A 26,096-nucleotide genomic window follows, 5' to 3' on the forward strand; every position below is an offset into this window, starting at 1 on the left:
AAAGTGATGTCATTTCTTAAGATTGGTTTGCTAAGCTGTAACAGGCACAAAAAAAAAATCAAGTGAGCCTATGTATTGTTACTGGATATACACAACTGTACACTGTGCATACAACGATGTACCGCATTTATTCTATTACCGCAGTGGTAGTATTTTGAGGCTTGAGTACCGCAAAACTGTTGCACTGCTGTATCGTGCAGCACTGATTGCAGTTTGTCCTTCAGCAGAAATAATTACACATGCAACATGATTCGAACCTATTTTCTACCACTGCATGAGGCTGCCAAAGCAATGTGGTTTTCTTTACCTTTTGAAAGAAGTCCTCACCTCCGTTGACTCGCCCCTCCGTTGCAGCTGCGGAGAAGAATGGGACATTTCAGAAAAAGCGTAACATCAGGAATCACTTATGTTGGCGTATTAACAAAATCAGCAATTCATATCAACACATTCTTCCACATGGCCTTGGGTGGAAAAATGCCTGCGCAATTTAGGCAGGGCGGGGGTCATTTTCCTGTCCATTTGAAGCAAGTCACCTCTGTAGAAAAATCAACGCATTACTACTTTATAAAGGTTTATCCAGGATTGTAATAAACTTTGTGATGCATAATACTACATTTAGAAGGTTTAAATGAAGTGTATCTTTTAAATGTAGATGTAAAGCTTTGCGTTCTGTGTTCAAACCCCATCTAGGACTTCCTATTGCTTATCTTGTAGAGTCATAGACTATAGCAATGGCAAAGTCACGGATTAGATTGCCCAAACACACACACACACACCGATCAAAATGCATGCACTGAATTCAAGGTAAGTTGTTTTGTATAAAAGCGTCTGCTGAATGTAGAAATGTAAATGCAATCCACATGAGACAAGTAATCTGACATACTTGTTCAGTTTGAGAAGTTTGCCAAGAACATTTGATTTAAATTAAACAATAAAATACAGACTTGTTCATCAGCAAATTTGGATGTTGTTTAAAGACATTGAAACCACAAAATGCAGCAGTTGATAGACTTCTAGAACTTTTTCAGTTCATATTTCTCTGGATCAGGAACATGACCTACATTTTGAGATGCAGGCATGGTCTTGTTGGGCCAAGGTTTAAAGTTGTGCGTCTACTGTAATCCAGACAAATGCGACGTGTTTATTTATATCCAATGAATTACAGGGGAGTTTTTTCAGAGCCGATTGACTGAAAATTGCTCAAACCACAGGCACCGGCTGAATCAGCCCTGCTTTACCACTAAGACATATCCAGAGGCAATGGAGGAAGCTCTGGAAGCTGAGAACAAACTGAACTCTACAGAGTTAACTACATTCAGAGAGAAAACAGAATTACTCATTTTTCTGTGATTGGCCAAGAAACAAAGCAAAACAGAATCTAATGGATTTATGAGACTGTGGAAAGGCCTCAGGAAACTATTCATAAACACCATAACCTTCTCAAAAATTATGAACAGACTTTAACCATTTTACTCCATGTTGCTTAAAACATTTGATGTGTGGCCACCATGTGCCAATAACAAGGGTGGTCTCAACCTCACACTCCGGGATGCCCACAGTTTGTTTCCTCAGCTTTTGACACATATTGCACACAACACTGGAAAACACTTTTGGAAATCACAAGGTTCAATCAGATTGCTATATTGCTAGTTGTTTTTTTTTTATCACAAAATCATGTTTAAAAATGTGATACACCAACATTTTGGGCAGGAAAAAAGTAGGCCTATGTTTCGGACAAAAAAAATTGACCAGAGCAGAGACGTTTAATTAGTGCTTCTCCAATGTGGCATTTTGACAGTGTTCCGTGCACACAACGTGGATAAGCTACAACAATATGGCAACAGGTAAACATGTCAGCAATGTGGACGCAATTCACCTTGACCAAAAATTAATGTGTGAAATGTGTTTGGTTGAAATATCGAGAAGTACAAACATAGAACTCGACATACGACTGACATATGACTGTCCACCTACCAGTGTTGACGCAAGTTTATATACCAGTGTGAAAATGTCCTTGCCGTGACATCCCTACAACAAAGGTTTAGCAATGCTGTGCGTACCGAAATAAAAATAAGTATTTAAACTTTACAATATTCATTCATAAACATTGCTGAAACATTGCTAATAGGATAAACATCATTGGAAGCCATTGTAAAATAGACAATAATTGCACACCTGTGACAACAAGGGGGTGAAAGTCAGATGGTTCATCGTGATACGATATGATATCGATTCTCATAGCCAACAATACAATATTTGTCGATACCTCAAAAAATTCAGTGATACCAACGCGCGAACGCACAGTTTGAATCTGGCAGTTATGTCATGTCACTGTACATATTTTGTCCAGACTTTGACACCCTTGCAAGGAGAGGGGACGAGGCTCATTATTCACATGAACACCGTGTCTTGGAAAGACAAAGACGGGCCCGTTCACATATCACGTCTTTTGCACGCTCAAGTTTGTTATTTCAGATGTACGCGCTCATAATGGAAGCGACGCGGTCGTGAAAGACGTGGTCAGGCATCTGATTGACTCGTCAAACGCATACGTTTCGACTGCCAAGGGACTCGCGATTTGTCATAAAAGCGCGCGTTCTTAACGTGCGCTTTGTGGTCACGGATAAAGCCCGTCAGAAACGCGCGTTTTTTGCATCAAAACGTGCGTCCTCGACGTGTGATCTGCTATTTAAATGATATTGTTTCTGTCTGCAGGTGTTTTATGCCTGTGAAGTGTTTTTGTAACAAGAAAAGAAAAACAACTCTCGGTTTCAAGTTCACTGTTTTTTATTTCAGAACCTCGGACAATCCCTTAATCCCTTCGTTCGAGACACATCTCGCAAATTTTCCAGTTGTAATTCCGGTAACACTTTACAATAAAGTTTCATACACTATTTTTTATTTTTTTAATGCAAAAACCACAAATTTCTGGCGCGCGTTTTCCGTGACCACAAAGTGCACGTTAAGAACGCGCGCTTTTATGGCAAATCGCACGTCCCGCATGCTTTATGAATACTTTAGCTTGCCATCAGTGTTGCCAGATTGTACGATAATTCGTATTTGTACGATAATTTTGACCTCTGTACGATGAATAATGAAAAAAAATCCCATAATGTACGCTTCTCTCTCTGACCCGGAATCATTTTGCAGGCTCACCTGCCTGCACGTAAGCACGTACACACACACACACACAGGCACCACACGTGTCGCCCGGCCCGCACGTCAACACTATTCCATCTAATCCATCCTACATGTTGGGATAAATAGCTGTATTCTGCACGTTTACGTCGTGTACGATAATGTTCTTCCAAATACGATCATTTTGAACTTCTGGTACGATAATTGGACATTTCCAATCTGGCAACACTGCTTGCCATACGCATGTGGTGCAGGCTGCAGCGCGCTCGTTTTTCCAGGCGCGCCTATATGCCGCGGCGAGATGAAAAACATCTCAACTTTTCAGAGAGTGCCGCAAGGTCATTTGACAAAAACCAACCGGTCAGCATCGGTCTTTCCGTATTAACAACTTCGAAAGCTCGGCCGAACAGCTGATCATAGCTGTACAGTGCGGTTTTTATTTCTCATCTCCATAAATATAGCCTACTAAACCCTAGATTCAGGCCCACCTCGACTTAATCCAGGCCCACCCATCTGTCACGTTCTGCATCCGCCACTGAGATAAACAAACACATAATTTCTACATAACTATGCCAAAATACTAGAAATAAACATAACTATTTACTGAACACTGGTGTATTTTATTCTGTTACTGTCCTTACCATTTTATAAAACCAATAAGCCACACAAGGCGAATGTGTTACAGTGATTTTACCAGAACGTGGTTTCATGCACTCTTGTGGATTATTGTAGCCTGCCCACAGAAAGGTACATTTAACTTATTTTTCATTATAACTACACTTTGTAGGTCAAGAAACTGATCTTCGCTGTTCTTCACGCCAACTTCTGTATAATAGCTTCAAAGACAGATATCTTTTTGCAGTTGATATTATTTTTACTTGGCACTTAGTGTCTTATTGCTTTGCGCAATGTGCCAACATAAGCCATAGCATTATGGAACACAAGAATAAATCAGCAAAATGCTCAGCTCCACAGACAAATGTCAAGATTTTGTCAACACATACAGTGAATAAAAACATATCTATGAATTGCTGGCACAGATAAAACATTCACTCTTATCCAAGATGGGCTGTGTTCAGGAAATGGATTCCCAAAGCAGATTAGTGACCCAAATGTCTTCTTTGTGACTATATTTCTTCCCTTTAGACTAGAGCAAAGGACAAAGTTTAAGAATATAGCACTGCCATCCTCCTCTCATGCAAGGTTAGTGGTTAACCTCACTGTAAGCAAAGAAGGCCACCAGGTTATTGAGTCTGGATAGGCTACACCGGCATGAGAGGAGGCTTTTATAAATGGGTTACTACATTGAAGAGAACATACTCAGCATAATATCTCACACCAACATGGGAAAGTTAAATAGTACTTATCTTAGTTGATTTCCTTAACTTATATCAGCCTATATTAGGGTGTATTACGATACCTGGCAATGCATCTAATACAAAAACATTCTAGAAAAGGACTGGGATTGTGTGTGTGTGGGAGCACGCAAAAGGACTGAGTCTAGAAAGTGAATTGGTGGGGACAGAGTTCCAGTTCAAAATAGAGGATTTCTATCTTTCCATCTTCGGTCTCCACATAGAAGCCTCCAAACGCTATGCAAATTTCATAAATATGGTGGGATTTTCTGCATTTTAAATTTAAAAATATAACATATGTTCACAACTAGGGTATCCCCAGTAAATATTGGCCATTTTCACCACTGTATATAAATGACTTCAACACTTTTACAGCGCTTTAACTTATTGTCATATTGGTTTTGTATGGGATGAATCTGAAATCGTAGAGACCCTACAACAATTGATCTGTACAGTGTAAAACAGTGTATTTTTTATATGCACTGATATTAAAATTCTGGTCAATATGAAAAGACAATAATTATTTGTATGTTAAGGCTGATAACCAATAAATGGCCAATACTGTTACAGTCACCCCTAGTCACATGTCTGTCACGGTTTTTAAATTCTCTGCTTTCTTCTTGTCTTGTGATATTGTGTGTGTGTGTTGTGTGTGTGTGTATCTGTGTAGGCATGGCCGCTTAGTGCCGCTGATCATCAGCGCCAGCTGATCTCACTTTACATCAGCTATTTATTCCTGTGACTGGTATCTCTCATTGTCAGATCGTTTTGGTATGCTCCTGTACCGTTTCGTAATCGTCTTCGTGGTCTTCGATCTCCTGGATTGTTTCCTGTGTCTTCACTGCCGGTTCTGTTCACGTCATTCCTTGGACACTGGATCACCACCACAGATCATCACTCACCACCCGGTTGCCTTACGAAGTCCCTGCGTCACTCGCCCTGTCTGTGTGCTCTGTGTTCAGTGTGTCTGACCAGCGTTTCTGTTTATTATTAAATAAACATTTATCACTGCATTTGCTTCCAGTCGTTTCCCTGACATAACGATCTGACCAACTATGGAAGCAGCAGGAGGATCCCCGAGCAGTCTGGAGGAATTCATCAATCGCAGCATTGCACGGATGGATTCACAAGAGATAAACATCAACAACACCGGAAGGGCGGTACAGACATTAGTGACGCAGGTGTCCGAGCTCACCCAACAGCTACAACATCTGAGAGCTCCCACTGCGCCACCGGCACCACCCGTTCAACCCACACCACCTGAGTCACCATCCCAGTCAGAACCACGGTTACCGGTACCGGAGTCATATGGTGGAGAACCCAATTTTTGCAGAGCCTTTTTGACCAGGTGTTCTATGCATTTTTCTTTGCAGCCACGCACTTTTCTGAAGGAGGAGACGAAGGTGGCATTTGTTCTCACCCTGCTGACTGGGAGAGCGGCGCTATGGGGAATGGCGGTGTGGGAAAATCAAGATCCATGCTGTTCCTCGTTCTCGGCACTCGCCGAGGAGATGAAGCGGGTCTTTGACCGATCGATGGCGGGAAGAGAGGCAGCTAGACTTCTCGCCGACCTGGAACAAGGCAAGCCTTCGGTTTCCGATTACTCCATTGAATTCCGCACGTTGGCGGCCGAGTGCCAGTGGAACAGGGAGGCGCAGTGGGATATGTTCCTGCGTGGGCTGGCTGACCGTGTCCAAAAGGAGATTTACATGTTGGACTTACCCAAGAGTTTGAATGGGCTTATCGACCTGGCGCTGAGAGTGGATGCTAGTATTTCCAGGATGGAGCGTCGGGGTGTTTCGAACAGATTACCTGGTGGCATCGAGACTTCTCAAAACAGCGGTAGGGACACGGTCAGCCAAAACAATGATCCTGAGCCCATGCAGGTGGGTAGGGCTCGGCTTTCCCGGGAGGAGAAGGAGAGGCGGAGGTCCCAAGGACTCTGTCTGTACTGCGGGGGAGCGGGCCAGTTTAGTAACACCTGCCTGGTAAAAGGCCAAGCCCGATAGTAAATCTGAGGCTACTATCGGGTGGGATCTCCGCCGAGAAGACCTCATCACCATCATCCACGCTCCTCCCGGTAAGACCGAGATGGGCAACCGTCACCCACACCTGTCAAGTCTGTCAAGCCATTCACTCACTCCCAAGATATCTGTTCACGCTCTCAATGGACAAGAACTTCCGGACATTTCTCTCAAAACTGAACGCATTACACTCGGTTCACACAAGGTTCACTTCTGGCAATCACACCGAAAACATACCATTTCTCCTCATTGACTCACCATTAGCTCCCATAGTTCTCGGCCACCCCTGGGTTAACAAATTGGCATCGTCCAACCCCTGGATTGGCATCGTCATTCCATTTCGGCTTGGAGCACTTCATGTTATGAGTCTTGTCTTGTCTTTGCTTGTCCGTCTGTTCCTGTTTCTGTGTTTCAGGAGGAGGCAGAAGATTTATCTAACGTGCCCGCTGAGTACCTGGATCTGAAGGAAGTGTTCAGTAAGTTCCGGGCTGCTTCTCTCCCTCCTCACCGTCCCTATGACTGTGCCATAGACTTAGTGCCAGGTAAGTCTCTGCCTACGGGCAAGTTATACTCACTCTCTGTTTCAGAGAGGGAGGCCATGGAGAAATATATTTCTGATTCTCTAGCATCAGGGTTCATCCGGCCTTCCTCTTCTCCAAATGGGGCAGGGTTCTTCTTTGTGAGTAAGAAGGAAGGATCGCTGAGATCTTGTATTGACTACCGGGAGTTGAACAACATCACTTTAAAGAATACTTATCCTTTGCCGTTGAGGTCTTCAGCTTTCGAGAGGTTACAGGGAGCATCAGTCTTCACTAAGTTGGATTTACGCAATGCTTATCATTTGGTCCGCATCAGGAATGGGGATGAATGGAAGACTGCTTTTAACACCCCCAGGGGGCACTTTGAATACTTGGTCATGTCTTTCGGGTTGTCCAACTCCCCAGCGGTCTTCCAGGCACTCGTCAACGACATGCTGCGAGATATAGTAGATCAGTTCATATATGTTTACCTGGATGACATATTGATTTTTCAGAGGTTGTTAGAGAATGGGCTTTTTGTCAAGGCGGAGAAATGCGATTTTCATGCACAGTCTGTTTCTTTTCTAGGATACATCGTCTCGTCTGAGGGAGATCGTGATAAGGTTAAGGCTGTGGTAGATTGGCCAAGCCCAGATTCCCGTAAGGCCCAACAGAGGTTTCTGGGGTTCGCCAATTTCTATTGACGTTTTATTCGTAATTTCAGCAAACTAGCCGCTCCTCTGACTGCCTTGACCTCCGCCAGAACGACGTTCAGGTGGTCTGATACAGCCGAGACTGTATTTTCCAAACTCAAGAATCGCTTTGTTTCGGCTCCCAATCTTGTGGCCCCTGACCCATCACGTCAGTTCGTAGTAGAGGTCGACGCGTCAGAGGTGGGGGTAGGCGCAGTTCTTTCCCAATGTACTCCCACAGACGACAGGGTACATCCATGCGCGTTTTTTTCTCATCGATTATCCCCTGCCGAACGTAACTATGACATTGGTAACCGTGAGTTGTTGGCAGTCAAGTTAGCGTTGGAGGAATGGCGTCATTGGTTGGAAGGGTCGGGGTACCTTTTATCGTCTGGACCGATCATAAGAACTTAGAATACATCAGAACCGCCAAAAGGCTCAACTCCAGGCAGGCTCGGTGGGTGTTTTTTTCTGTCGTTTTGATTTTTCTCTTTCGTACCGCCTAGGTTCTAAAATCATCAAACCCGATTCTTTGTCGCGCATTTTTGATCGTTCCGAACGTCCGTCCACTCCCGAGAGCATTTTACCTGAGAACCTAGTTAACTCCACTTACGGCCTTAGAAGGGGTAACGCCTCCGCCAGGGGGTCCACCGAACCGATTATTTGTGCCGGAGGAGTTAATCGTACCAGTTTTTTGGTCAAGCAACGATTCTGGTGGCCATTAATGGCTTGTGACATCCGCAGTTTTGTTTTGGCTTGCTCGGTTTGTGCCACTGGTAAGAATTCCAACCGACCCCCAGCTGGGTTACTTCAACCGCTGTCAGTCCCTTCAAGACCCTGGTCCCACATTTCGCTAGATTTTATCACCGCCCTCCCGCCCTCCCAGGGCAAGACGGTCGTTTTGACCGTAGTGGACCGATTCTCGAAGGCGGCTCACTTTATCCCCTTGCCTAAATTACCCTCTGCTAAGGAGACAGCGGTGACTGTCGTAGACCACGTTTACATGGCCTCCCGACTAACGTGGTTTCTGATAGGGGGCCCCAGTTTGTGTCCAAATTTTGGCGAGAATTTTGTAGATTACTGGGGGCGACTGTAAGTCTATCTTCTGGTTTTCATCCCCAGAGCAATGGTCAAACCGAGAGAGACAACCAAGATTTGGAGAGAATGTTGCGATGTTTGGTCTCCAAGAATTCTTCCTCCTGGAGTCAGCAACTTTCAATGGTGGAGTACGCTCACAATTCGTTACCAGTGTCATGCACGGGCCTATCTCCGTTTGAGAGTAGCTTAGGTTAGCAGCCACCAGTTTTTCCGAGTCTGGAATCCGAAGTCCCGATCCCCTCCGCTCACGCCTTCGTCCAGAGGTGCCACCGCACATGGGCCAGAGCCTGTGAGACTCTGCTCCAAGTGGGGGCACGCACCAAGGCTATGGCCGATCGCCGACGGTCTAAACCTCCCGTATACGTCGTCGGTCAAAAAGTGTGGCTTTCTACCAAGCATATTTCTTTGCACGCCGTCTCTAATAAACTTGCTCCTACGCCCGTTTCCCGTCACCAAGATCATTAGTCCGGTGACGGTCCGACTCAAACTCCCTTCTGCGTACAGGAGAATTCATCCCGCCTTTCATGTGTCTAAAACTAAACCCGTGTTTTATTCTCACATTAATCTACCAGTCCCGGTTCCCCCCTTTCCTTTGTTCTGTTTTCCCACCACTCTCTGTTTCTATGGTTACTGTCATTTAGTTAATTATCATCTGTGTCACCTGTTTTCTGTTAATCTGTGTTCATCAGTATTTGTATTTAGTTCCTTTCAGTTCAGCCTGTCTTTGTCCATTCTCAGTCTTATGTAGTGTGTGTGTTCATCCTGCCTGTCTGTAGCCGTTGGAAGTTTATTAACAGTAAAAGTTTGTATTGGAGCCTTTTCGCCTCTTTGTCTTCTGCCTGCACCAGACCGTGACAAATACTACAATTCTATACTATTTTTTCTACATATATTAAAAAACCCTAAAATAATTTTAAATACTACAAGTGAAATTAAGAATCACAACATAATGTAGACAATGAAAAATGTATATTCACTTTGAAATTTGCTAAAGATTACATGTAACAGAAATAGTGTTTTTTATTTATTTTTATTTATTTTATTATTGTTGTTTTTTTAAAAAGTGTGAGCAATAGATGACATCCAAATGTAACAATAGAGGAAATGCACAACTAAATATCTTATACCAGGCGATATGCTAAATAAAATAAAATCTCATATTAGCTGATATGAAATCCAAATATTACACAACCACAATTTCTTTATTATTATATATTATTGTCAACTTTCAAGGGTGCTACTGCCATAAATGAAGGTAAATGTTAATACTAATGGACAGCTCCAGGTATATTATTTAGACCTCCTTGCTTAGATCATTATGCCAGTATTTTAATAATTAAGTGTGAAGCTTCTGTCTCAAGTGTATTCTTGAATGGAGAAATATTGTGGTTTAATCCGGCTCTGTCATGACTGTTAACACTATGACATATTATTAGTACTCCTGATCTTAATGCAGTGGAATCTTAATGGCCAAGACTCTGGCCTGCTAACACAAGGGTTATAAGTTCAATTACAGATGGGAGTTACCCATGAACTGAGAATTAATGAGATCTCATTCAGTGGCTTCAGAGGGACTGTATCTTTTGCTTTGTGCACTTTACCTTGCCAATGATGGAAAACGTATCTATTAAATGTCATTATGCTGGTTCAATGAACCTCTGCGGGAACAATGACCTGCTGTCGCCTGGAAACCTCCAAACAATCGCACAGATGTGTGATGCTGCCCCGTCCAAGGCTCGACTGGATTTGCTGACCTCATAATTGTTGGCCACAATATCATGAACTTTCAAATTGATGTCATGGAAATGTTGCATAATGCAAACAGCAGAATACTGATGGTTTGGTGGTTTTTGAATGCATAAACAGTGGCAAGTTGAATGCATCACAGATAACAAACATTTTAAAGCCTCTATAGAGACCACATTACATTGCATTAGGGACCCCGAGCGCACAACATTTGTGACATTTAAGTCACAACACTATGATGTAATTTGCTCAATAACATTTCATATCAAGCAATGCATAGATGACTAGACAATAACATAATTCTGCTCTCCACAGATGTAGGAACAAATATCAGATCCAGCCATTATCATTGCTTCATCAAATGAAATAAACAACACTGGATTTATTCTTTTTTTTTTTTTTTTAAATGCTTTTAAAAAGGAATAAAATTATATTGATCAATGATAATTAAATACACCCCTTCTATGATGAACATAGTTACATTTTCTAAATTAGAATCCACTTTAATATGTTTGTGCAGCTAAAATGTTGAAATAGCATTTTATTGTTTTTCTTAAAGCCCCAGTGGTGAAAATCAATGCTTTTAATGTTTTAAGACAAACCATGTGCAAATTTCTTGCTCTGTGGGTATTTTAACACAGTGAGCACAAGAACCACTTTAAAGGGTTAGTTCCCCCAAAAATGAACATTATCCCATAATTTACTCACCCTCAACACATCCTAGGTGCATATGACTTTCTTCTTTCAGCCAAACACATTTAGAGTTATATTATAAAATATCCTGGCTCTTCCAAGCTTTATAATAAGCGTGAGTAGAGCCTGAGATTTTGAAGCCCCAAAAAGTGCATCCACCACCCATCATAAAAGTAATCCATACTAGACTCGCATATGGCCTTTACTGAAAGCCAGTGATTATTGTTTATAAAGTTTATTAAAGTTTAAGTACAAAAACACATCACTTCGCTTGAGAAGGCCTTTATTAACCCCCTGGAGCCGTATGGATTACTTTTATGATGGATGGACACACTTTTTTTGGGCTTCAAAATCTAAGGTACTATTCACTCGCATTATAGAACTTGGAAGAGCCAGAATATTTTTTTTAAATAACTCCAATTGTGTTTGGCTGAAAGAAGAAAGTCATAGCCTATACCTAGGAAGGCTTTTAATTTTTGGGTGAACTAACCCTTTAAATCAGATACATATAGCAATGTAGCGGGTGAATTATGTATATGCTGTAAATTACAATGGTATGATGAACTATATACCTTTGTCCAGTGACTTTCTATGATGTTCAAAGCATCTCTAAGGATGCTGATTTTTAAAAGGCAGTTGTGACTCTGAGATGACAAACGGAAACATGGTTTGAGTAACATTAGCAACACATGTTGTAGCTGTTTGATAACGTATTCAAGCCAAAGGCTGATCATATTAAATTACTCTAAGAGAGCGATACATAATTAAAATGCATTACCATTCTGATACATCGACTTGTAGACGACCTTGTACAACTCGCTCTTCCTTTTCATCTTCTGAATCAGTTCCTGGTTAAAACAAATATGGCTTAATTAAACCAATATTTCCACTTGCTTTGTGTGAATCAGGTAGTCCGAGCTTGTGTAACTGAGTTGAGGCGGGGCTAATTTGCATATTCGTGAATTCCATTTATACTTGGGGTGCGGTCCACTTTGATTGTAGACATACACTTACAAACTTCCCTAAACACTTCCCAGTGGTCATCAGGGAAATGACAACTTTAGCCTGGTAGCATTACCAGAGACAAGGTTATTGGATTACATCATGTATCATTCACCGGTGACAAAACTTTACAGTGCAGAGAGTAACAGAACTACACTAACGAACGTAACAACTGCTGGCCTGCCATTCTCGCTCTGTCTGCACAGAGTACGTGAACGCTGATGACGTATGATGTCTGTGTGAACAGGCTGTGCAGTGATATGCAAACACACGTTGACTGATAGGGAACACAAACTATAATTTCATTTTGACCAAATGCGATGACTGAACAAATTTTATGGTCCTACACCTTCTACAGATGATATATGTTTACATATATATAACATAGTGATTACTATCAGGATATGAGGAGACTTTCAACCAGCATGACAAAAGATGTTTCTGTAGAGAATCAACTATTGAAAAATAAGCTTTTAGAATTTCGTTCTGCATGCTCATGAGCAAAACATATCGAAATCAAACCTACTATTGGAAATGGAATAAACATTTCCCAAAAATTTATGTAAAAAACCAACATGAGTTCACTACAAAGATTACCCTTTCATGAACTTGGCAGGCACATAAGTTTTAAACTTAAGTTTTAAAGGATCTTTCTTTTCATCATCTCGGATATCCTTTGTCTCTGACCCTTGAAGAGAGTAAACGGAAACCATTAAAAATGATAAACAAAGCTTGCAGTTTGTCTGCAGATTGTGGCACATCGTTCACATGTCCCAGCCGAGCGTGAGTCAGTCTAGAAGAATGCACGCTTTCTCCAGATTATCTGTAGATGGAGGGTACATACCAGCAAAATACGCATTATCCGCCAAAAGCTGGACTCAACCGCGAATTGAGAAACTATTATCGGCAACTGCCTTTCCTGGCTCTGTTTACTGGGATAAAGATCCGTCAATGGCTGTGTTCAATTTAAGAGTCTCCCATTTAAAAGTTGACATAATGTAGATTATATGCTCAAGGCACATATAATAAAATGTAATGTTTGCATTCATGTCGCATGCAGTTTTGAAAAATATTCATACAATTAAAAAAAATGATTTAAAGTCAGCATGAAATGGAAATTCACCTTATCTGTTTTTTAAAATGCATGTTATAGATTCTATTGTGAACAATTCATCCAAGCATGTGTCTTTTTTGACCTCCTAATGTTTGATCAAAAGGTCATAACTCTGAGTCAAAGCGGAACAACAGTTTTAAAAAGTAATATTTAACTATTATTTATCAAAGGTTTAAATAAAAACATTTAGTCATAAGAGACAATAAAAACAAGAGTTCATCAAAACCACTCCTTTCCTGGTAAAAAATTGACTAAGATATTCAAAAGTCAATGAATTTGTGACAGCTGAATGTAACATTTCTGACAAGACATACGTTAATGTTAGTCTCTGAGTAACATAATTTATTTAAGCCACGAAATAAACTTCATTCCGTAAAATAAGTATAATTAACTACGCAAAAAGCATTTTGAATGTCTCCATCGTGTTTTATAATTACCAAAAAATCAAACAGTTCATTCCTCACACACATTATCATGTCCGTCAAAAACTTATGCTGGCTGTCGCTTGGGAATATTAGAAGTAAATCGACATAACACACATGCATGGGCATCAGTCACTTCACTGAATACTCAAAGGGCTAATAAATAAAAAATTATTACCTTACCCATCTGTTTTCAAAACCACATCATTTTAATATCACAACATCAATGCCTGTCAAAAAATAAGGCCAGAGCGGCTTCAACGTTGTCTGTCAGACACAATAACGTACATAATACATAACAAAATACATAAATTTGTTCTTCACTCTGTGAAATTGAATAAGAATGATCAGGGAACTAAATGAAATACTTCACATTACATGCTAAAGAGAATAAACACCAATCCAGTTCAAAAACTTTGACGGGTTAATGAACATCCTTCAACGTGTTGTTTTTGACGGATATTTTTATGCACAAACTACGCATTCTGATTCCGGAATTCCTGATTCATATATTTTCAAATATTTTCTATTCCTGAATGATCTTTTATTCATAATTTTGGCAAGAGATAAACTGTAAATGAGTGTCCTTAAGATTAATCCCTGTCATGTCCAATTAGACTCTCATATACTGATGTAATACATATTATAAATTAGATTTTTTTATAAAATGTAGCTTGAATACTATCTTCTCAGTTGTTTAAAAGATGAAGGCGATTATCAAAGTTTGATCAAATGTTTTTTATTTTTCCAATAATTTTTTTATTTTTACATTTAATTACCCCTTAGTAGATTTTGACTTCTTTTTTTGTCAACAATAGTTTAGTAGATTTTGACTTCTGATATCTTCCTGAGAAATGACAGACTTTTCTCTGGTGATGTATGCAGGACTTGAACAAACTCCGCCCCTTTCTTACAATCCACTGGAGTCTTGCATTCAAATCTGCCATCATCCAATCAACAACCGATGGATCAAATCAAGTCCCACCCTATTAGAGAAAATGGTCTGTCGGTAGTTCCGTTACATCGCAACTTTAATGTCAAGTGGCATGATCATTACTTTCAAAAAGATTTTCAAGGTATTTTTTAATAATTAAATTTTCTTGGGGTTATTCTATTTGATGTTTGATAATCTAAATTTAACATGATTTCATAATTTTTTAAAATATCTATACTGCTTAGTTAAAAAAAACTGCAGTACTATACTATAATTTTATAGTACTATAGTTTTTAAGAATTTGAGTCTTTTAATGAGACATTTTTCTACATTTTGATCTTACAATAACCTACACATTTTTACTGTAATGTTAAATGAGCATCTAAATCACATATATTTTTTAATATATATAAAAAAAGTATATGCATTTTACTTTAGAAATGAAAACGTCTTAGAAGAGTTGTATCATTGGCTATATTGCATGTTTAATATATTTCTGAACAACTTCTCGAAGAAAAAAAAGCTATTGAACCTTAGAGCAAAGTTCCCACATATGCAGCTATCTGGGAAGCAACAGCCAGGCATGCACTAATTCAAAAAATAATTCATCCTGTAACTTATGCCTTAAACTCTGCATAGTATAATGTATTTAAGTGCAATAGGTGTGTTAAGTTAAGCGAATAAAATAATGCCAGTGACATTACTCATTCTGCCAGGAAACTCTTGGGTGGATTCTACCCAGTCGTTTTAATGAAATGAGAGGTTCACCTAAACACAAACTATGAGATGTAATTACAGATTATTTTTTTTATATAATGTATAATGTCAATGCCAATGGCATTTTTTTTTCTTCAACATAAATGACAATAAGACATGCCTATAAACAACAGATGAAAATGTCATATCCAAGATGTAACACATTTACAGGTTTGATTGCTTTGAAAAACAACCATTTAGTTTTCGACTCAAATGAGTTGAGTTAGTAGCTGTAGTGTAATGGCTCGTTCTTTTCCTTGTCATAACAAAGTCTCTGGTCCGGGCCAGCATTTTTTGAAAACAGAGACTCTCCAACAGCTGCAGTGAATTATGTGCTGTGAGCACTGGGACTCTTCCGCCCACCACCTCTCAAGGGTCCCTCAGACCCGAACAACACAAGCCAGGGTTTCCTGAATGGTCCCAATATACTTGATTCTACCACCTTTTACAGACTGATTTCCATTCTTTCCTACATTTATTGGCCTTTTGCATTGTATTATGTTTGTAACGTGCCAACTGCGTTGCTAGGCTTTGTCTGTCCGACATGCTTAAAACGCCATACTGCTATGAACTCAAAAAAGAGGCCACAGCGATTCACCTCAGCAGTAGTTCTTGGGGAGAATGCCACGTTTACCCTCTGAAATCTACAGGGAAAAGTGTTTCCCTAGGCCTCGATCCAGAGGACAGTTAGCCCCAAGCACATTCCTCACCAAACTCACTTCCTGTCTCTATACTTTCATCCAACAGACAACAAAAAGATGAACTTTTTAACCAGGCCTCGGCCAAGCACGCGCACAAACATACCCATAACACAGTTAGCCAAAGTACACTTTTAAAACACAAGCAGTTCCAGAATGTACTCTTTATATTTCCATAAACAGAAGGTCAGTTTTGTGTCTCAGTTTACAAGGAATATAGAAAGCAAGGATACTTAGTAAATAAATTATTGTCTTAGTAAACAGAAGTCTTTAAAATGGGAAAAATAACTCCAAAGACAAACCACCTTTCTTTGGTGGAAGAAGTTCACCTATTTTCCACATTATAAACATGCTATAAGAACTGAAGTGCTTTACAAAATCACCAGGCAGCAACACTGTTTTATTTGGGCTCTCCAGAATGGATCAAACCCATCTGTAATGATAAGAGTTATGCTTATTAAACAAGCCATTTGATCCCTTCCTGTTTGGAATCTTAAACAGACTGCTAGTTCACTTTTGTGCCCGAGTCTGACCTATGGTAATCAAAGACGTTGAGATGTCATGTAAACTTGTTTGGGAATTTCTTTTGCAAGGGTACTTTTGCAAATCCCCTGCCAAGATTTGGGAAGAGAAACTGTTTCCATCTCATCTAAGACACGTCATGAAATACAATCTGGGCTTTGGAAATTTGGAAAAACCCAAAGCCCTTGATGTAGACTGGACAGAGAGTATTACTCCTTAATTGTGCAGACACTATCTAGAAAGTTAAGAAATTGGAAAAATAAACAATTATCTAAAATATACGCAGTCATTGACTGCTAGACACTTAACTTGACCCATGAAGAGGGCTTTCAACATCACCACTGCATTCCTATAGTATATTCTGAACACTTTGGCCATGTTCACACAGCAGCAGAACACGGCCATCAGTCCTGTATTTGAATCCTAATACAGTTCTGTTCACACACAGTTTGGTTATTAGGCTATAACTATAATCAAACTCACACTCATACATTTTCAGGACTTACAACTACATTTTCTGAAAACCCACACAGTGTGAACAAACTGGACTGGACTGTTGTCTGTCAAGCTGCTGTCAGTTAATGAAGATTTGACCGATGAACTTGTGGCTTGATTGGACTCTTGTAATATCAAAAGTGACTTTTCAGTTTTATGGATGTCACCATCTTTAATATTACTTTGGCTAAAGTCGCCATGGTTACTGGTAAGAGAATATGGGCTTGACACCCATTGCACGCTCATACAGACAGTATTCGAGACGCCACTGTAAGTTGCTGCTTGAACGGGACATTTCGAGACTCACATCTGTGAATAAATGTGGTTGTCAATCCCAAAAACTAACAGTGTGATCATAGCCTTTGACTGCTCCCAAATCTGAATGTCAGGGTTCTGTCACTTCTGTCTGGTTTATATCTTGGTTTGGTGACAGAGCTCTGACACTCCAGGTTTGTCATGTGTTTGTGTTTAGTCTGGTCTATTGTGAGCACATGGCTTGTCATGTATTTCCTTGTGCCATGTGTCAATTGTCACTTGTCAATTGTCAATTGTCTAGCCCCGCCCATCTTGTTATCTCATTATTGATTAATTTGCCCCACCTGCCTGCCTCGTTACACTCTTATGTTTGTTTCCCTATTTAGTCTCCCTGTGTTTGCAGTCCTGTGCTGATTCGTTGTCCAATTTGCCCATGTTTCTTGTGTTTTCTGATCCTGCTTGTGCTCGTTTTCCTCCACGAGGGAGTTTTGTTTGTTTGTTTGTTTGTTTGTTTGTTTGTTTGATTGTTACTTAATAAATATACAGTATTGCTTTGCAATTGAATCCTCGTACCTTTAATCAATCCATTCCGTGACAGAACAAACCAACCAACTGAGGACTCAGTAAGTAATGGATATCTTTCTTTTTCAATCTCCCTGCCCCTCCGCTTGTCCGATGGTGGAAAGACTTGACCAGCTCCTTTCACTTCGGCAAGGAGAGAAACAGTGTGAAGGAGCTGGCTTACCAGTTCCTGTATTTAGCGGAGGGGCTCAACATCGGCGACGCAGTGCTCAAGGACAGATTCAACACCTGCCTTAATGAGCCTGTGCCTGCCTGGGAGATGGGAATGCTGGGGATACTATCATTCTGGGGTATATTTTGTGTTTGTGGGGTATATTTACCATCGTGGGTCCAGTGCGGAGTGGGAGGGTGGTCTTTCACCTCTTGGCCCACCTCCCACTGACCTCACAAACTGCCAAGTCCCCGGTCCTCCAATGGCTCCTTCGGGGAGAGGGAGGAGGAAGAAAGGGTGCGACCCATCAGCCTCCCATCCAGTGGAGGCTGAAGGAGCTGCAGTATCCCCAGAGGCAGTTACCCCCACACCGCCTCGCCAGCGCAGGAGAAGAAGGGCTCCTGTCGCTTCCCTTCAGCCAGTGGTCCAGGAGGGCCCGACTTCGGCGTCCCAAGGCCAGTGGTCCAGAAGGACCTGACTTCGGCGGTCCCAAGGCCAATAGTCCAGAAGGACCCGACTTTGGCGGTCCCAAGACCAGTGGTCCAAGAGGACCCGACTTCGGTGGCCCCAAACCCGGTGGTCCAGGAGGACCCAACTTCGGTGGTCCCAAGCCCGGTGGTCCAGAAGGATCCGACTTCGGTGGTCCCAGGCCCGGTTGTTCCAGAGTGGTCCACTCTCCCTGCAGCGCCCCCAGTGGTGGCCGAGAAGCCTTAAGCACCTACTCGCTCACGAAAGCGGAGGAGGAAGAGAGCTTCCGGCCAACCACAGGGCCCGGAGGTAGTTTCGAAGCCTGCAGCCAAACCTCTGAAGTCTCCAGTGAGGCCTGCAGCCGAACCCCTGATGCTTCCAGTGAAGTCTGCAGCCGAACCCCCGATGCTTCCAGTGAAGTCTGCAGCCGAACCCCCGATGCTTCCAGTGAAGTCTGCGGCCGATCTCGCACTGCCGGCGCCGCCCAAGCTCCTTGCTCTGCCGGCGCCATCCATGCTACCAGTCAAGCCCGAATCTGTTCACGTCGTGCCTGCCGCACAAGAGACTGTTCACGTCATGCTTGCCGCACAAGAGACTGTACATGTTGTGCTTGCCATGCAAGAGACTGATTACGTCTGCCGAGCCAGAGACTGTTCACACCAGGTCACCCACACCAGTGTATCCGGACAAGATGGCCGCCGCCGAGCCAGTGTCGTCGGACAGGATGGCCACCACCGAGCCGGTGTCTGTTCCTGAGCCGGTGCCTGTTCCACCCTGGCCACCTGATCTGTCTTTTCCGCCCTGGCTGCCTGCACGGCCTGCTCCGCCCTGGCCGTCTGCACAGCCTGCTCCGCCCTGGCCGCCTGCACGGCCTGCTCCGCCTTGGCCACCTGCACAGCCTGAGACTCCCTGGTCTGTCCCGCCAGTACCACCCTGGTCCTCAGTCAGGAATCCAGACCCACCTGAGCCTCCCTGGCTCAACCCTCCCATCCCTCCCTCCTCCCGTCCCTCCCTGGTCGCTGCTAAGGATTTTATGGACTGTCATGTTGGCTCTGTTTTGGCTCCCCTCCCAACGCTTTTTTCTTTTTCTGTAAGTCACTTTGAATAAAAGTTTCTGCTAAATACAAACATGCAATGTAAATTGCACATACATTGCATGGTAAAATAATCAAAATTTTATCATTCCTTGAGGTATTGAATTTTCTCACATCATCATTCAACAGAAAGTATCTCAGCAGGCAACATAATTACTACGAATGCACCAATATTGAAATTCTGACCAATACCGATTGGACAATCATTATTTTCATATTATAGTAAATTACTGATGAATGTAACGGATTAAAATTCAATAATATTTTTTGTCTGAATAAATAAAATATAAAACACTAAAATCTATCGATTTAAATGCAAGTGTGTTTGGGAATCACAATTGTAATGTATGGTTTAAAAAATGAACATTAATTTTTATATCTGCTAAAGATTACATTTAACAGTGCTATTAAAGGGGTCATGAACTTGTTGTAGGAAAATTGTATGTAAAAAATAAAGTTCATCCAAGCTTTCTTAATGTTAGGATCAAAAGGAAGGCGATGCAAAGACTGTTTTTTTGGAATAACAAGCTTTAGAAGGGAATCTAAATGTAAAAATTGGAGCAAACAAGCACGATTATATATATATATATATATATATATAAACTATATATATATAAAATATTGTAAAAATAAATATCATGCATTCCTATGTGAGCTTGTTTCCAAGGGGGGGGGGGGGGGGGGGGGGGGGGGGCTTGTATAAAATCCTTGGTTACCCGTAAGCCAATCACATAACGTTTGGTTATGACGTGTGTTATTCGCCAGCTCAGCCGCATCGAACTTCCACGGTAAACACATGTATGATGCGAAAACGAAACCATCGAGCGAAATACCGGAGTGAACATGGCTGACCGAGTTTTGCTGCCTCCTTAACCTAATCCTCCATGAGTGCAACCAAGGGGGACACAATCACAACTATCGCCTTGCCGGCCTTTGGCCTCCCCAGTTTCTCGCTGATGATCGGTAATATTTGATAAATTAAACTTTTAACAAAACCTGTAGGTAGGGCCACAACATCACCTCCATTCAAAATGTTTACCAAACACTCTTTTTGTTCGGCCTTCAGTTTGGAAATGCCAGGAATATTCTCCACAACAGAGCGAATTGCGTCCTGTGTCACCATATCCGCGGTCGTTTTCGATTTCCCAAATCTTAAACTCGGCGCTTAGCGTCTACATCACGGCTCTCAGCCCGCCCTCTGTTCGTTGATTGGATGGCTGTTTTCAGGCCGGAGGAAAACTGAGAGACATGCATAGACAGTAAAAGAAATGGACACAGCGACCCCATCAATTTCAACGGAGAAGACTGAAGCCCGATTATTGGACTTCCTGTCTGATGGCTAAGCGACTGCGCAGGCTTAAACTGAGGGTGAAGTAGGGCTGGGCGGTATATCGAGTTTGTACAATATATCGATATTTGTATTCCCCACGATATGGAATGAGGCAATACCGTTTATATCGAGACAGTAGTTTGATACGAGCACATCTGAAAAATAGTGGAGTACGCAGTGTGAGCTCCTGCAGTGAAAGAACAGTACAATTTGTCCTAAACATGACACAAGCTTATTAAGCGCTTCAAAATAACTGGTAAGATAGTTAACAAGTTTAAAGCAGCTTGCCCTGTCAGATGCTCCAACAGATAGCCTACTGTTAGTGACTGAAAGATACTGGCGCTGTTTAATGCGTTTGAGACCTGGTGCTTTCCTCAGTGCTTAACTTACATTTCACAGGTATATTCTCCATCTGTAAATGTTCAAACAAATCAAACAAATATGTCCATTTCACTGTCAGGACAGGACGAGCTTCTGCAAATGAATCTCCGCTAAAATTCAAGCTTCCGTGAACGAGCCCCGTGAACGAGCGCATGCGCGCCAAACAGACGAGCACAATAGAACAGTAGATAATTCTGACTAAAATACATATTACTAAAATACTTGTTGTTGGAGACAATAAATGTGCCATATGTGGAATTTTAAACCTACAAGTATATTTTTATGAAAGTGACCGTTATAATGGGGTAATAAAATGCAGGCTAATTAGTTTGTGCTTTTGTTTTTATTTTCATTTTTAGTTTAGCCTTTAGTCATTTTTAAAAACAAAAACATTATTTTTGTTTTTAGTTTGTAATATTACAAAGTTAGAATGTAATGTGATTTTAACCACCTTTTAGCACATAATATATTGCATAGCCTACATTACATTCCCTATTTGTTTCCATATCCTTCAATATCAACATTGTTTGGATATCATTGAGCAGGATGTGAAATAACATTTTTTTTAAATAAATAAATTTTCTTTATCCAAATAGAAAAACGTAGAAAGTACCGAGATATATATCGTATATCGCCATTTAACCAAAAAATACCGAGATAGGATTTTTTGGCCATATCGCCCAGCCCTAGCGTGACGACAGTCTGACAGTTGTACATCTTCTAGTAGCTGTGTCAAGAAAAATCTGAATCACCTAATTTCTCAAAAACGTTGTTGAAATATTTTGTCCCGTTGTTTTTATGGACTCTCTATCTATGGCTTCTCCATTGACTTTGTGCCTCTATGTCCGTCCAATTGCCTCATAGACAGTAAAAGATTGCCTGTGAGCTTCTCCTCCTGTCTATACAGTAATTTCTCTATTGTGCGACAAAGTCGCGTGGTTATGATGCAATCGTTAGCCTGTTTTTAACAAAAAACGGCTTCTGCGGGGGTATAACGTAAGATACAAAGTAATGTAGCCTTTTATACATTGTTGTGTTTCTTTAGAAATAAATAATGGACAAATTAAGTCTTTGGACGCCTCAGATGTAAAGTTATTCGCTGTCAAAGTGACGCCAAAATCAATGAGAGTCAATGGAATGCTAACAGCAGATGAAGTTCTGCTACAATGGCGGCTTCAGTTTCCGGCTGATGGATTACCGCCTTGGAGACATGTCGATTTCTCAGACTAAGTACAGAAGCGAAATTAAATTGAGCGGAACTACGAAGTATGACGTAGTCAGGCTACCTACGTATAGGCAGCTCACTATATTTTTCAACAGACTGTACATTACATTATATGGGCGCTGATCTTTAGGCATAAAGCATACATAATTTTGACACAGTATAGTACAGTGAACATAAGATTAAATAGAGACAGAGTCATCTATGGACGCATTCCTGCTCAACATAATCTACACAAATTCAAAAAATGAATACACATCTGCAACAGAAAATAAATTCAGGCATCCTTTGTGTGATTCGTTCTAAAGAATTCCAGTTTGACACTGTATTTCGTCCACTTGAGCCAGCTAAAATAGTTATAAAATGAAATGATTTATTGTTCTTCCCATCCAAGAGGCATAATAAGATTCATAAAAGCATTCTTGAATGTTGCTTAACTGCTCATTATATCTGATGGAGTAAGTGCTTTTGGAGCACACACCTGTGATACTAACATTTCTGAAAACATGCATAGATGAGCAGTTCACAGATTTTAGGTTGAACTTGGAACATTACATTTTTTGAAAACTGCTCTTGCGATTAACAACCAATGCGTCCTTCTTCAACAAAATGACACTTTATCTTGTAACAGCTGCCAATGAAGTATGCATCCATTGACAAAGTGGTAGATAATCTGACATGCTAGGAAGTCAACTAAAAGAAAATCAAAAATACCTATTTTTTCACACAATAAAAGTGCTTTCTACTTCTATGGATTACAATATAATTGTTTTGGATAAGTAACACAAGGTCACTTGTTGAACTTTAGTTTTATGATATATATTATCTAATTGAGTAATGCTAAGTTCCAATCTTTTGGTTCAGCAAATAAATCTCGTAATTTAGAACGACATAAGGCTGAGTAATTAATGATAGAATTTTCATTTTTGGGTGCAGCAAGCAGGTTGATCAAATACACTGTAAAATCCTGTGAGGAGATGCTGAATGACCTCAGCAGGAAGGATTGCTGTGGTGAACTGAACCTAGAGACTCTGTGTGTGTAGGATGATGATGATGTCCCTTTCTGAACTCATTTAGAACCATGAAACAACATGGAAAGCATGAGCCGACATGGACAAAGCATTACAGAGACCATCAGAGCATTTTACTATCCTTACAGAGCTGTGGATGAAAAGTCCCTGACCATTTTTTTAAAACTGCTTGACTCATCCACCAATTGGAACATTAACAAATTCATGGGAAAAGCGGCATTCAAGAATGTATTGACTCTACTAATGACAATACCATTTTTACTTTTTCTCAGTCCTTGATTACTGTTTTTCAGCCAATCATCTGAACAAAAGCCACATGCTGTCTGAATCTTAAGCCAAAAAATGACAATTCATTGTCCAGAAATTACATTTAAATTCATCCTTAACTTTTATGAAGCAGTTAACCACATTTCCACTTTACAATTACTTTGACAAATTGGGGAAACAACAATTAAAAGTAATGTCAAAGGCAAAGATGCTTTAACACTGCCCCCTGTTGGTTGATTTGTTCACCGCGCACACAGTTAATAGGCTACGCAACTAGAATAGGCTATTAGATTTTTAGCCCTTTATTTATATTATCTTTGTCCTCTCAGTACCTACATAAAAATTGGGGTTTTACACTAAACTGACCTAAATATTCAGTAGGATGGGTTAGTAGTATAGGATATATGCATATATATAGGCCTATATTCAACTCATGCTTTCCACAACAATATTCAAGAATGCAGAGGGAAATTAAATTAATTCCAGGCATTAAACGAAACAAATGAGAAACAAGAAAAACTAAACAAATAATAATATGAAGCATCAATCCCTTAAATAGCTACGCATTAAATACATAGTTTATAGGCCAATGTCTATTTTCAAATGTATATTAGCCTACTCAAACTTTCTTTGAAACAATTGGAAGCTCTCTTGAAACTGAATGATGGAGCCTCAAAGTCAACTGGCTTTTTAAAGTCTGGGCTTCTAGAGTTTTCATTAAATTTTCCATTACACTATATGTAAACTTATGTTTCTGAAAACAAAATCGTCATGGAAGCGAGAATTATACACCGGAGATGAACAAAGGAGAAGAGGAAAATAACCGGCTCAACTCTATGCTGGAGACGTCAATGCATTAGATTTGATATTATTTTTAAGTGTTTGTTCAGTTAAACAAGACGATTATTAACAGCAATTAGGCTAACGTTATGTCTTCTTCTGAGTAGGCTAGTAAACTTTGCAGTGTTTATTTCTACCAAACTATTTAAAAATTGGTGATTGTTGTCATGGACACAAGAGTTTTACCTAATAACATGATCTCCAGTTTTTTCCGGTCCACTCGAAACCTCTCCTCGGTCCACTCGGGGTCCGGAGGTGCCGTGGGTCCGCTGGAGTCATCCTCAGACACGGGCAGAGGGGAATCAGTGCTGCGCTCGCTGTTGGAGCCCGGATCAGACTGCTGTAGGTATCCGCTTAAGGGTTCACACTGAGCGGCCATGACTTTCACAGAGCACCGCTAACTCTCCGCAGCCGTCAGATCAGATCATTCCCGCGGAGAGTGAGCGCCAGTCATCGCGGCCACGGGCTCTGTGTGAGTTAAACTGACCCAAGGAGTATAAAGTGAGGGAAGGCAAAAGTTGAGCGCCGCCCTTTGTTCAATATGAGCCAGAAGGGGGTCTGTGGGTTATAGAATGTTGTGAGCCGGTTCAGAGTCAGCTCATCTCAACCCATGATGATGCCCCCAAAGGCTTCAAGTGCATTCTGTGCCCACAATGCTGTCTCGAGAAGCAGTTCACGTTTTGAGACACAGACAGTGTTTACAAATACAAACTTAATTATGAACTTATATAAACTTACTCTTGTTTTGGGATAGGAACGGCATGCCTTTTTAAATGACCAATATATATATATATATATATATATATATATATATATATATATATATATATATATATATATATATATATATATATATATATATACACACGCACACACAGGTCCTTCTCAAAAAATTAGCATATTGTGATAAAGTTAATTATTTTCTGTAATGTACTGAACTACTGATAAACATTAGACTTTCATTTATTTTAGATTCATTACACACAACTGAAGTAGTTCAAGCCTTTTATTGTTTTAATATTGATGATTTTGGCAAAAAAGTAAAGAAAAAAAAATCCAAAAAATTAGCATATTTCATCCGACCAATAAAATAAGTGTTTTTAATACAAAAAAAGTCAACCTTCAAATAATTATGTTCAGTTATGCACTCAATATTTGGTCGGGAATCCTTTTGCAGAAATGACTGCTTCAATGCGGCGTGGCATGGAGGCAATCAGCCTGTGGCACTGCTGAGGTGTTATGGAGGCCCAGGATGCTTCGATAGCGGC

The 26,096-nt window shown here is 40.7% G+C and overlaps 1 protein-coding gene across 2 annotated transcripts in view; it reads right to left on the bottom strand.

Annotated features, from left to right (window-relative positions):
* bicc1 (BicC family RNA binding protein 1) overlaps positions 1–25,476 on the bottom strand; it is a 116,712-nt gene extending 91,236 nt beyond the window's left edge. Inside the window, exons 1-2 of one of the 2 annotated variants that reach the window (XM_077206018.1) lie at positions 25,015–25,476; positions 308–354 (exon numbers count right to left, since the gene is read on the bottom strand). In XM_077206018.1, the coding sequence (XP_077062133.1) occupies positions 308–354; positions 25,015–25,207 (240 nt within the window). In that variant the 5' untranslated portion in view covers positions 25,208–25,476. The remainder of the gene's footprint in view (positions 1–307; positions 355–25,014) is intronic. The other variant, XM_077206019.1, reaches the window with a different exon arrangement.
* Between the last annotated feature and the right edge of the window lie 620 nt (positions 25,477–26,096).

This window comes from Siphateles boraxobius, unplaced genomic scaffold (assembly GCF_051911475.1).
Source record: "Siphateles boraxobius isolate OS27281-9 unplaced genomic scaffold, OSU_SipBor_1 55, whole genome shotgun sequence".
NCBI classification, from domain to species: Eukaryota; Metazoa; Chordata; class Actinopteri; order Cypriniformes; family Leuciscidae; genus Siphateles; species Siphateles boraxobius.